Source organism: Meyerozyma guilliermondii, genomic scaffold, assembly GCF_000149425.1.
Source record: "Meyerozyma guilliermondii ATCC 6260 scaffold_1 genomic scaffold, whole genome shotgun sequence".
Lineage (NCBI taxonomy): Eukaryota > Fungi > Ascomycota > Pichiomycetes > Serinales > Debaryomycetaceae > Meyerozyma > Meyerozyma guilliermondii.
In genome coordinates, this window is record NW_001809800.1 from 1446215 (window position 1) to 1459179 (window position 12965).

At 42.8% G+C, this 12965-nt stretch overlaps 6 protein-coding genes and 2 non-coding genes across 8 annotated transcripts; 3 read left to right on the forward strand and 5 right to left on the reverse strand. All coding sequences in view use genetic code 12, as the record gives it.

Annotated features, from left to right (window-relative positions):
- Positions 1-868: 868 nt before the first annotated feature.
- BIO2 (biotin synthase) lies at positions 869-2083 on the forward strand (the record flags this gene model as incomplete). Its single annotated transcript, XM_001487394.1, has 1 exon — positions 869-2083. One exon carries the CDS (start codon positions 869-871, stop codon positions 2081-2083), a length of 1215 nt encoding a protein of 404 aa, XP_001487444.2.
- Positions 2080-3294, reverse strand: PGUG_00822 (uncharacterized protein; the record flags this gene model as incomplete). The annotated part of the gene is made up of 1 exon (XM_001487395.1): positions 2080-3294. The coding sequence occupies one exon, from the start codon at positions 3292-3294 to the stop codon at positions 2080-2082; it is 1215 nt and encodes a 404-aa protein (XP_001487445.2).
- Positions 3295-3340: 46 nt separating this feature from the next.
- On the reverse strand, positions 3341-3413 carry PGUG_05969. Its single transcript has one exon. It is a non-coding gene; the product is annotated as a tRNA-Ala (tRNA).
- A 186-nt stretch (positions 3414-3599) lies between these two features.
- PGUG_00823 (uncharacterized protein) lies at positions 3600-5261 on the reverse strand (the record flags this gene model as incomplete). Its single annotated transcript, XM_001487396.1, has 1 exon — positions 3600-5261. One exon carries the CDS (start codon positions 5259-5261, stop codon positions 3600-3602), a length of 1662 nt encoding a protein of 553 aa, XP_001487446.1.
- Positions 5262-5973: 712 nt separating this feature from the next.
- On the forward strand, positions 5974-7575 carry PGUG_00824 (sodium:solute symporter family protein; the record flags this gene model as incomplete). Its single annotated transcript, XM_001487397.1, has 1 exon — positions 5974-7575. The coding sequence occupies one exon, from the start codon at positions 5974-5976 to the stop codon at positions 7573-7575; it is 1602 nt and encodes a 533-aa protein (XP_001487447.2).
- A 681-nt stretch (positions 7576-8256) lies between these two features.
- On the forward strand, positions 8257-9669 carry PGUG_00825 (fungal specific transcription factor domain-containing protein; the record flags this gene model as incomplete). Its single annotated transcript, XM_001487398.1, has 1 exon — positions 8257-9669. The coding sequence occupies one exon, from the start codon at positions 8257-8259 to the stop codon at positions 9667-9669; it is 1413 nt and encodes a 470-aa protein (XP_001487448.2).
- A 106-nt stretch (positions 9670-9775) lies between these two features.
- On the reverse strand, positions 9776-9849 carry PGUG_05968. The gene has a single exon. It is a non-coding gene; the product is annotated as a tRNA-Ile (tRNA).
- A 1308-nt stretch (positions 9850-11157) lies between these two features.
- Positions 11158-12735, reverse strand: DCR1 (ribonuclease III; the record flags this gene model as incomplete). The annotated part of the gene is made up of 1 exon (XM_001487399.1): positions 11158-12735. The coding sequence occupies one exon, from the start codon at positions 12733-12735 to the stop codon at positions 11158-11160; it is 1578 nt and encodes a 525-aa protein (XP_001487449.2).
- Between the last annotated feature and the right edge of the window lie 230 nt (positions 12736-12965).

Genomic DNA, 12965 nt, shown 5'->3' on the forward strand with positions numbered 1-12965 from the left:
ACTCGTCATCTTCCTCTTCTTCGTCAGCGACGGAGTAGAATTGCAATTGGTATTGGTTCTGCTTTACAGAAACAAATCTGATCCAATCTCTGATTTGGTTCTTCTTCAAGTATCTCTTGGTCAAGTATTTCAAGTACTTACCGGAAAACTTGGTGTTGGAAACAACAACAACCTTGTTACCTTCTTCGGTAACAGAGATGTCATCACCCAAGTTACCGACAATGTTGTCGACCTTGATGTGCTCAACCAAGTACTTGACGTAACCTTCTTGGTCGAAAACACCGTTCTCAACTGGAGCGCTGGTGTCAACGACGAATTTCTTAGCAGCCTTAGCCTTCTTGTTGGTCTGTCCTGTTAGCCTACCGCACTATTATCAAATGATAAAGACAGCATAGCCCAGGAACGGGGTGTTGAACTGGAGCAAAAAAAAGCCACTTAACAAGGTTAAGTCACCTGTAGAAAGAAAAAAAAGCTCATGGTGGTAAAAACAATGCACATTGGCATGAATGCTTGGGTGAAAAATTTATGAAAAGGCATCAAAAAAAACCCAAATATTCTGTCTTTAAACCGTTAAGGTATTGTCCTCTCAAACACACCCGTAATAGGGATACTGATCTTCTAAACGCTAATACTTACAATTGGAGCCATTATTATAGAAGTAGTGATACTATTGAATTTACCTGCGACTGAAAAAAATTACCGAGCGAAACCGCGATGAATGTTGCACGTGCGTCTGTCACGTGCGTTAGGGCATTCAGCCCGGTGCTCATGAGTCGCGACTACTCAACTGCTTGGCGACTATCGAGTTATCTTGAGTCATGACTCACGAGATTTATGTTGGGAACCCCGCAACATTATTCGAACGATAATGATTCGCTGTAAAAGAGGGTTCAAGATTCTGCACTTTTTACGCAAGCCTTTCGCTCAAGAAGCTGCTGGTGCCTCGGCAACTTTTAAACCACTCAATGGTCCAAATTTGGGTGCAAAAATTCCACTTGATTCTACAAAAGATTCTCTTCAATCTGAAAAAAATTCCAATGAGTCCACTCAATCTGCAATGGAGCGTGCAAAGTCCGCCACGACTCCGATTAAGAATTGGACTCGGCAACAAATCAAAGAAATCTATGATACACCACTCATGGAATTAGTCTTTCAAGCTCAAATGCAACACCGTAAATTTCATGATCCTAGTGAGGTTCAATTGTGTACACTTTTATCCATCAAAACTGGAGGATGTAGTGAAGATTGCAAATATTGTGCCCAGTCATCACGTTACGATACTGGGACAAAAGCGGAAAAGTTACTCACCATTGATGAAGTGATGAAAGCTGCCACTATTGCCAAGCAAAATGGTTCCACTCGATTTTGTATGGGTGCTGCTTGGAGAGATATGAAAGGAAGAAAGTCGGGTATGCGAAAGATCTCGGAGATGGTGTCGAGAATCAACGATGAACTTGGTATGGAAACTTGTGTGACATTAGGAATGCTTGATGCTCAGCAAGCCAAGGATTTGGCAGCGTCTGGTTTAACGGCTTACAATCACAATATTGATACTTCTCGAGAACATTACCCCAATGTTATCTCCACTAGATCGTTCGACGATAGGTTAGAAACCATCAAGAATGTCCAGAAAGCAGGTATTCTGGCGTGCACAGGAGGCATTCTTGGCTTAGGCGAAACCCCCGACGACCATGTTGGGTTTCTCCATACACTTGCAAATATGGACCCTCATCCTGAATCACTCCCAATTAATAGATTGGTTCCTATTGCTGGAACTCCCATGAAGGCAGAAATCGATGCTTTGCCCAAAGACTCGAATAGAAGACTAAAATTGGATCAGGTAGTCAAGACCATTGCTACGGCTAGAATGATCATGCCCCAGGCAATTATTCGATTGGCAGCTGGAAGATACACCATGAAGGAACACGAGCAGTTTATATGCTTTATGGCGGGCTGTAATGCTATCTTTACTGGTGAAAAGATGCTAACCACCATGTGCAATGGCTGGGATGAAGATATCATAATGCTTGAAACCTGGGGATTAAAACCCATGAAAAGTTTCCGCAAGCACACTGTGGTCTAGTGGTCTTCAACAGGCAGTCTCGAGTTCCGATATAGGACCAGATCAGAGTTTCCAATTTTTGGTAGCTCAAAAGAAGTATCCACGGGAGACGAACAGCTTTCTTGTTCAGAATGAACAGGAGTTGAACGTTCTATGACCGAGGTTGGCGATGCAATGGGTGGTCCTCCTTGATTTATAGCGTCTATAGTATCGTCATTGTCGGAATGTATGCTCTCATTGGCTGCTAGTACATCATCTGTGTCCACTTGATGCTCAGGTTCAACCGCAGAACCAAAGAGATCGGGAGCAATTGACAAAAGCTCATCGAGTCCTCCACCAGACCAGCCTTTCCTTGCTATACCTTCGTAGATTTCTAGCTGCGCCCGCACGAAAGAGCCGGTTTTCAAAACTAGTTGATCTCCACTAAAATGCTCCAATATTGCATTCACTTCATGGTAGTAGTCATGCTTAAGTCGATCAATTTCGTCAACCTGGTTCGTAAGCTGGACTAGGTTCGACTTGTAAGCATTGAGGTTTCTCGTTCTCAGTTTGGATAGCTTAATATTCTCGAGTTCTTTTTGACGAAGCCTCTTGGTTTTCTCTCGAACCTCTTGCTGGTAATACTCGTGATTTGACTTGTAATCCAGCTTGACTTTAGCCAATGCTTCCGCAAGAGGGACCTGAAACGACTCTTTAAGTGTGCGTGCTAGTATCAGCTCGTTGGTGCCTATTATATATTGCAAACCAGCTGCATTTACAAGCCCTTCACTGACCTCTTTACGGTAGTTAATTTTTGGGCTTTTCACGGACTCCTCCAACGCCTGACCAAAATCACTAGCTGCCTCGGCTACAGCGTGGAGCGCCCGGCTATATTTGTCGGCTTTAGTTAACAATTCTTCATAACACTCGACAGTCGACTGGAAGTCTCTCGGTCCCAAGATGTACGGAAGATCCATAACCGACGGCGTAAACGAGGTGAAAGTGTTTAGGGATAGCTGACGAGTCACTTGCCTTCCGCGTACGGACTCTGGAAGTGCCAGCAGTCGGGAACTAGTTGGAAAAGACGAATTTATGTTGGCTGAAGCATTGGATCTATTCTTGATTTGAGCATATAAATCATCCGAATGTGATGCCGAAGGTCCTGGTGGTCCGAGAGACGCGGGCGTGATCAGGGAGTAGTTATTTGGCAGCTGGAACGAGGAATCCAGCTCCTTCAGTGTTGGGTCTGACATATGTATGTGAGATCTACGAGACGTGAGATATAAAAATAAAAAAGAATGGACGAGTCCGGAGTCGAACCGGAGACCTTTCGCATGCTAAGCGAACGCGCTACCAACTACGCCACACGCCCTGTTATTGATAACGGAAATGGTGCGAAAAAATAAGAGAAAAGAATGAGAAGGAATGCTGCAAAAAGAATGCTGCGAAAAACATAAAAGAGTTGTGGCAAATAAACCGTGTCATGTATTCATGTACATTTGTTAATTATAGATCTTCATATATTTGACTGCATGCGATATATGAACGGCTATGAATTCTACTTCTTGTTGGTTGCATAGTCAACTACTACTGCTGCTGCGAGTATTTTCTCGTCTTCAAACTTCTTACCAACAACTTGAACACACACAGGCATTCCATCAAATAATTCAGGTTTATAGGTCTTGTAGACCTTTTCATCGCTGTCATTCAAAGGTACGTAGTTTGGATCAATGGGGTCGAGTGTTTTGTCCACTTTGTTCACAGGTACAACAACGCTAGCACTGTCAAGAAGGTTAAATGGACAAGAGTAGTTGAGTGAATCATGGTAGCCTGGCAAGAAAGCAGTAAATGGCCAAACAGGGCAAATTATAGCATCAATCGGCTTTCCAGATCCAGTAATACTTGCGGTTTGTTCCCAGAATTTATAGAATTCTTGTTGACAATCGTATTGCTGGTTGCACAAATTCCACCATTCATTCACATCAATTGGGCTTTCTCCTGGTTTGGAACAAACAAATCCTTTAACAGCTGGAACCACAGGCTCGCCTGACTCTTTACACATTTCCTGAACTTCAAGGCCCTTATCAGCCGTGAAAATATTCATCGCTGTTTCATAGATTTTGTCCATGTTTGGTAACTGGATTTCGACAATTTCATGTCCCTCAGCTTTCAAGGATTTGGCTGTTTCCTCCAAAGCACGCTGAATAGGAGGGTGTGGTCGGACCACTCCGTCGAATTTCCATAATCCGTATGTCAATTTCTCTTGCTTAACGCTGGAATTATCAGAGAAAGGAACGGGCGCAACTTTTGGGTCTGATTTCCAAAGTTTTCCATTGAAGATGAGTTTGGTGATATACTCGATATCAGCTAGAGACCGGGCCATTGGTCCAATGACAGAAGGCATGGTTGTTTGTCCACTATACGAGTTTGATACTCTTAAATATGAGATTCTATTGCTCGTTGGCCGCAATCCATAAAGTCCCTGGAATGCGCTAGGAATACGAATGCTTCCGCCAATATCTGTTCCAAAACCCAAGGGCGAGGCTCCGGCTCCAATTAAGGCTCCTTCACCTCCTGAAGATCCACCAGTACTCAATTGCAAATTTAAAGCATTATAGGTGTAACCAAAAATGTTGGAGTCAGTTTGTGGGGCCAACATTGCCATAGGAACGGTTGTCTTTACGTAAAATACGGCTCCTTCCTTCTGCAAATACTCAGCCAACAAACTCATTTCTGTCTTGGGTTTATTGAGCAAGGCCACATACCCAATGGACGAATCGAGCCCGGGAAGGTCAACTTGGTCTTTGAGAGAGATGGGGATTCCATGTAATTTTCCAACCACAGTCCCGTTTTTCGCAAAGTACTCATCTAGTTTCTTTGCCGTTTCCAATGCTTTGTCAAAAAAGATCTCGCTACAGCAGTTCAAGATCTGGTGTGCCAATGCTGCTCGATGACAGTAGGCATTTGCAACACTTGCAGCCGTCAAGTCACCACTTGCAATCTTAACTTGAAGTTCAAGCACGGTCAATTCGGTGATGGCAACTTCTTCCTCGGGAAGAATTGAGTCCAAATAAGCCTTGGTATTGGAAAACCCTGCTTTGATCATATCATCTTTGATTGTCTCATTGACCCATTTTGAGGGTATGGAATTATTCACTGAAATTCTTTTGAGCTGCGCTGCATCTTCCCAGTTCTTAGTCATGGTGTTGTCGTAACGCATAGAGATATCGCCCGTATTTAACTGGAAGATAAGGAAGAAAGATTACAGAGCGCATTACTAGCAAGCACTTATTCTGGTAGCGGCATTCGGAATGCGGAATTCGGAAACGCGGCGCTCTCGCCTGCTATCGTGGGGAATTCGGAATTCGGATCTCGCCTGCTACTGTGGGGAATTCGGATCTCGGATCTCGGATCTCGCATCTCAAAAAGTGCGATAAGATAAGGTTTCTTGAGTCAAGTCCATTATGCTAGCGGCGACTATATAGTCTCTGAACGGTTTCCCGTTCAACTCTAACAATGGAGCCAATTCTCAGTCAAGCTTATGGATATGGATTTGCAGTTGGTTTGGGCGCAGCTTTTGCACTTTTGATGGTGGTTATCACTCGGGTACTTGCAAGTTATTTGGGCCAGGTGCAAAATTCCGAACGTTTTTCGACAGCTTCGAGAAGCGTCAAATCAGGATTGATTGCCTCGAGCACTGTTTCAGCGTGGACTTTGGTCAGCTACACCTTCTTTCTTTCGGGATCGTGGAGTTACTCTCATGGTATCAAGGTGGAGGCTTTTTGTATGGAGTTGGAGGAACTCTTCAAATTACTTTGTTCTTATTTTTGGCTATACAGATCAAGAGAAGTGCCCCTTCCGCCCATACGGTTTCTGAATGTTTCTATATCAGATTTGGCAAAGCTGGACACTGGGTTTTCTTGGTCTACTGTATGGCGACGAATGTCTTGATTTCGGCTCTTTTACTCTTGGGAGGTTCCCAAGGATTTGCTGCTACCACTGGAATGCATGTCGTTGCTGCTAGTTTCTTGTTGCCTCTCAACGTGGTTGTATATACTGCTTTGGGTGGTTTGAAAGCGACATTTGTCTCAGACTGGATCCATACGGTGATCATTTATGGAGTTTTGCTCGCTACTGCTTTCACCGTTTATTGTTCTTCGTCTCTCATTGGGTCCCCGGGAAAGATGTACGACCTTTTAGTGCTGGCACAAGAGGCTTTCCCTTCCGAAACAGGCCAAAGTTACCTTTCTTTCAATGACAAGTCGATGTTCTTTCTTACCTGGTCTGTGGCTGTTGGTGGGTTAAGTTCGGTTTTTGGCGATCCAGGATACTCCCAAAGAGCAATTGCTTCTGATGCTTCGAGCGTGTTTACTGGTTACTTGATGGGAAGTCTCTGCTGGTGGATTATTCCGTTCTCTCTTGGACTGTCAGCGGGCTTGGCATGCAGAGCATTATTGACCAACACTGCCTCGGTCACATTCCCCAATGCTTTGTCGTCGTATGAGGTTGATGCGGGATTGCCAGTGATTTATGGAATGGCTGCAGTCTTTGGCAAAAGTGGTGCTGCTGCTGGTTTGGTAACATTGTTCATGTCTGTGACGTCTGCCACTTCTGCCGAGTTGATTGCGTTTTCTTCGGTCACTACGTACGACGTTTACCGAACTTACGTCAACCCCGGTGCTTCTGGAAAGCAATTGGTCAATGCAGCTCATATATCTGTGGTTGGATTTGGTATTTTCATGGCTGCATTGGCAACTGCACTCAATTATATTGGAGTCACCGTTGGCTGGCTTCTTAGTTTCTTGGGAATCTTGTTGACTCCAGAAGTCAGTGCCGTAACCTACACGTTATTCTGGCCCAAAATGACCAAATTGTCCTTGATAATTGGATGTCCTCTCGCTACCGCAACTGGTATTGCAAGTTGGATTGGTGCTACCTACCATTATGCGGACGGAGTACTCAGTAAAGATACTTTGATGACCACAGAGGCTACTTTCATCGGAAATTTTGTCTCGTTAGCGAGTGGTGCCATTTATATTGCTGTATTTTCGTTGTTGAAACCCGATAAGGATGCGTTCGATTTGCGTAATTTGAATGGAGAACTCACTTTGGCAGACGATGTTGATAAAGAAGAGAAAGAAGCAGTGCTTGTATCCAAAGATGTGCAAAAATTACTTAAGAGACATTCATGGCTTAGTTTGCTGGTGAATCTTTTCGTGGTTCTTGGAGTGTACATTATAATTTGTGTTGCATTATATGGAACCAAGAGAGATTTGTCAAAGAGCTCTTTCACTGGTCTTATCATTGTTATGTTGATCTGGCTCGTTGTTGCGTCTGCGTATATCATTCTCTTTCCATTATGGCAAGGAAGACAATCCATGGCCCGCATTGCGAAACACTTCATCCTGCGAGGAAAATCTGAAGAACTTACGAAAACAGAACAAAGCTCTGACCAGGCAACGCTCGACTCCGAGTCCAATGTTTCTATCATTGAGGAACATCATACTAGCAAGGTGGCTAATGTGGTAGCGTGAGAACGATCAACTGATAGAATGGAATATAACCAGGTGGTAGACACTATTGGACAATAAGGATAGAACTAATAGAACGATATAGAATGATATGAACTGTATTGCGGATACATTTTTTTTTGCAATCTCTATGTTATGAGCCTTGGCCCCTGGAACACTTATATTTCTTATCGCGCGCACTTTCTGTATGCAACCGATAAAAAAGAGGAGAGCACCTAGGACTTCCCGGGCCTGTCAAAACTGTAGAAAACGCAAGATTAAATGCAAGGGCGAGCCTGTGTGCCAAGAGTGTGCTAAGTATGGCGAAGTTTGTATCTTTAGAGCAAAATATAGAGAATCTTCAAAGCCTAATGAACTCAACAAAAGTAATATAGGAGAGTAAGTAAACACAAATGAGCCCAAAAATAAGCATTTACTAACAAATCCAGCAACAATATCCTCAGCAAAGGCCCGCTAGAAATTCCTGACTACTTATCGGGCCAAAACGACACTACAGAAGCAGAATATTTTGGCTCGGCGAGTAACTTTTCATTCGTCAACCAATTGAATCATTTTCTACGACAGCTCGATGGGTCAAACTCCAACAATGATAAAGGGCTTGAGAGGTTTGGAGCCAAGCCCACGGTATTGGCAGATTCCTGGTCAAACGACGATTTCTCCTTGGATTCTATCAGCAACGAAACCATGAATGAACTCTTAGTTGCGTTTCTTGAAACCTGGACAATTCCCTGTCCTTTATTTGATGCCGACCAAGTGTTCACGTTGGCTTTTGACACTTGGAAAAATCCGTATAGCAATGCCAACGACCAGGCGCTTCTCTACTTGATATTATCTCTTGGAGCAGCGACTTCCTACTTTGATATGGACGAAAGTAGTCCTAATGCCTTTCCTGTTGCCAGGGGCTTTTTCAGCTTGGCTCGCAATACCGTACCAACTATATGTTCCCAAGTGTCTTTTGAAGCCGTTAGAGTGGTGTTTTTCATGAGTTTGTGTGCTTGTTCTTTGGGTGACACTGCCCTTTCTTACCTCTATGGTGGTATTGCGGTGAGAATCCTGGTGGCTATTGGACTCCATAAAAATAGCATAGTGAAGAAAATGCCCCATTCTTTCGATTCAAGGCACCACAGAAGAGTATGGGTGTGTGTTTGGCAATTTGAGAAATACTGGAGCTTTTGTGTGGGTCGACCCAGCGGCTTAAGTGAGTATGTTGCAACTCCTCAGGTGAAGGAAGAAGACTTCGAGTACGCAGGATATGGAGAATCCAAATCGTTCAGAAAGACTTCTGAACATATGAAACTCCGGGTGAGTTTTGCGTCTTCGCTATCAAAAATTCATGCCGAATTGTACAACTCGAAGAACGAACTTTTGGCTATTTTGAGCAAGGTGGAGCGTTTTTCAATTGAGATCGACCAAGCATATTTTAACAGCCGAGACAGACAATTGGTCCAAGCTAACGTCGATGATAGTGTGGACCAACTTGAAAGGTCAACGGTTATCGAATGGTTCTGGATCAGAATCTACTACCTTTATTTGAAACTCATTATCTTTCGTCCATTCTTGATCTTCAGTGCTTATCTTGGAAACGCCGCTACTAATGTTCCAGACTCAATCAAGAACAAAATCAAATCGGGATCCGATACCTGCGTTGATGTTGCAATTGAATTATCCAACTTTATAATTGAGTTGAACAGTAAGGTGCGTATGGCGCAACCTATAATCTTTATCAGCACTTATCTTGAAAGTGCTTCGACTGTTCTCCTATTCTATATTGTCAGCAACATCACTGATATCTCCGATGCATTGGCGAGAAAAATTTGGAATGTTTTGCATGCTACTCGAAACTTTCTTAATGGTTCATATGGAAGCTACCTCGATACCACGAAAATTTTGGCTCGAGATGGTTTGGAGTCATTGCACAATTTACTAAAAAAGAGAAAGAACGATAAAAACACCACATTTCTTGACAAGATCATGAAGCCAGTCGTGATAGGCTCTCCAATGACTCAAATCAATTCAATAGACTTACAAGACGACGCTGGTTTAGAAGCGGTGTGGGCGCAAACTTTGAACTGGATTAGTTATGCACCGCAAATGTGATATAAGAACATTCCATGCTCTATTGAAGGTTAAGATTACCTTCACTCCAATATTTCGGCTCAAAAAGAGAAATGGTAAGATTTGAGTTGCAAAAAAGAACGAATAATGGTCCCTGGCGGGATCGAACCGCCGATCTTGGCGTTATTAGCACCACGCCTTAACCAACTGGGCCAAGGGACCATTTTCTGATTTGTTCATTAAGTTCGCCAGTCAAGACGTAGCTCACATTACATTGTAGAGATTATCAATTTAATCGTATTTTACTTTGCCACCAACGGACAAGTGATAGTAGTGAGCGAGAAGCCTGCATTTGCAATTTCGCGGCTTTTTGATAAAACCGCATAATCACCAGTTTTTTGCCTCGAGTATAAATATCTCGTAGATTCGCATTTATGAGAATAAATGCATATTAAGAGATTGGTTTTAGGTTTAGCAAATGCGTTAGCGATTGTATGTCTGGACACCCCAGAAGGTGAAGGTTTACCATCTGGTTCAATACCTAGACGTCTAGATGGCTCAACATGGATACCTTCTGACCATGGAACCTGGGGTAATAATCTCGACTTGAGTCAAATGGAAAGATTGAATCCTTCAGCATATCTGAGAATTATAGCGAGGTCTTCTGCAGAAGAGCCGGGAAGTCGAGCAACGGATACAAATTGACCCGTAAACTCGCATTTTTTTTGGAAGTCTATTAATAGCTCAGAGAAGTCAATTTAAGATTTGAAACTCAAAAAGTTGTATTCCTCGAGGATCTTGTTTCCGCTAGACTCATATTGAGACCCATTAACTCAGTGAAGTTTCTTTCGTGTATCGTACGCACCTTTAGTCTTTCTGAAAAATGTGACGCTCATTAGGCTTTAACAACTTCTTGAATGAGCTCGTTGAAAACTTGCGTGAAACAGTTGCCACCCTCGAAATCATCACCATGATGTCCAGTCATGCGCTTTGAGTAGCCAGAAATGTTCGTTCATCATTTTCTTCATAAGTCTTTTGATCAGGTCAAAAATGCAAAAGATCCTTGAAAAAACTTTCAGTTATATTGTATAAGTCGAGATAATCAAATACCTCCTTGGAAACAACATTAGAATACAATTTTCTCTTATCCGTCGTATAGTTTGAAAAATTGCACGTACTTAACAATTCTATCATACATGATTTATATGTGGGAAACATTATTCCATCTCCATTCCATATTACTGGACCACAATACGGATCAGAAACATGAACATCTTCGGGGGTGAACAATCCATCATCGAGACATTTAGCTAGTGGAAGAAGTAAAGCAAGTTGGAACAATAGCATGGCACTTCTCGGTTTGAATTCTGTGCGAAATTGAACCTTCAGTAATCTACCCCACAAATTTAAGAGTTGTCAATATGCACTTTATAGGACATAAATAGTTTGGTACTGTCATTCGTTCTTTGCTAAAATGAATTGTTGTTTTCACTTTGGCGAAAAATCGCAAGTGAAAAGCTCCGTATGCAACTATTTAAATGCAGCTATAGCTCGTTCCAAAGCGGCTCTGTTCCGAAGTAATAAGGTAGCACAACGATTCAGAGCCTTCTTCTTTGAGACGTCAACGGCAGTGCTAAGCGTTCGGCCTCGAATTGAGAGCCTTGCCTTAAAACTGCCATCTATTTCTTCAACTTGATATTGTGGAATTTCATCAGGACCCAAGTTTTTGGTGACAATGGCATATAGCTGGTTTCTAGCATCAGCGTCAACCACCTCACTTCCATCAGAAACCAACGGAAACTGGCGATCGACTATATCAAGTTTGTTAAATCTTGCCTCCACTTTTGGAGATTCCAGTCTTCTTGTGGAGCTGATCACCGACACAGAACGATCAGTATTGGAGCGTAAACGGCCATATTTTGTCAATACTGGTTTATTGGTGAGAGCGTGCATCGCAGCCCGCAATCCTGCTTCCTTGTGACTTGGCGCTCGTCCAACACCCAATATTTCACCGTTCATGGTACAAGCTATTTCGAACTGCTTTTCGCTTCCGTCTCCTTCAACAATCACTTCGTACTGCGGATGTAATGCTGCGGTGCCAATGAGTGAGTATAATTCAGCTTTTGCGTCTTTATTGACTTCCTTGATGCCTTTCATGTCTCTCGCAATGGAACCTAATTTGTCTTTCATGAGCTTCTTGAGCCACGCTTTGATCTCGGTAATATCGTACTTGCGATCAATAATAAGGGCACCTATGTATGCTTCAAACAAGTCTGCATAGATCTTTTGTTTGCCATTGCGTAAATCTTCCTCGTTAATATTACTTTTCAACTTTTTATCAAAGCCGTACGCCAATGAGAATTCCGTCAAGAAAGCATTGTTGATGAGCAGCGCACGGATTCTAGAGAGCTCACCTTCTGAGGCTGTGGGAAATTGTTCAAAAATGATCAAAGTGACCACATTATTCAAAATAGAATCACCTAAAAATTCAAGTCTTTCGTTATGAGAGTTGATGAGCTCAGACATGGCCAAGTACGATTTGCTATTAGTAGTGGATTTGTGTACGAAAACCCGCGCAGCTAGCTCTGGATCTTTGATGGTAGGAAGTGGAGGAATGCCTTCAACTTGGTTGTTTTCGTCGTCAGTGGGTACCGCAATTCTCTTTGTCCCATTTGGAGCTTTTGTTTCACCTGCCAGTTTAGGACTGTAGCTAAGTCCATCTGCAAGTATCGAATCCACAACAGGTATCTCACCGTCCAAATACATGGATTTTAACGATGAAGCCAGCCAAACTGACTTGTTCAATAACATGGCCTGTTTCGTTTCATCATCGATTGCATCAGAAACGACTATTTTGTTTAATTGGCGTTGATCAGGACATTCATCTAGCAAGGTTCGTAAGTTCTTCTTTATTATCTGGTACGAGTGTTCGATCCGCTGGACATCAGTAATTCCCAACTCGACGGTTTTATCCACAGATTGCTTTTTGGTCTTTTGTGTCGAGATAGATTCAGAAATTCTTTTGGTGGAAGGAGCAACCGAGTACTCTGACGCACTGGCCCCTCGGTTTAAAGACTCAATAAAGTCATCGTAAGAGGAATCTGGCATGACACATTGGATTAGATGGGATGTTGAGAGGATGTTGAAGGGGATGAGTTGCTAGAGATTTGGTAATTTTTTGAACGGCAGATCACGTGAGTAAGTTAGAGGTGGAGAAGAAGCGGATGGTGGAGATGTTAGGCAATTTAGCATCAACGGAGCGAAGTGGGGTTGTAAAGTGGGAGTTAGAGGTGAAATACCAAGGTAAGACAGGTAAAAGTACAGAACGAAAATTCGAA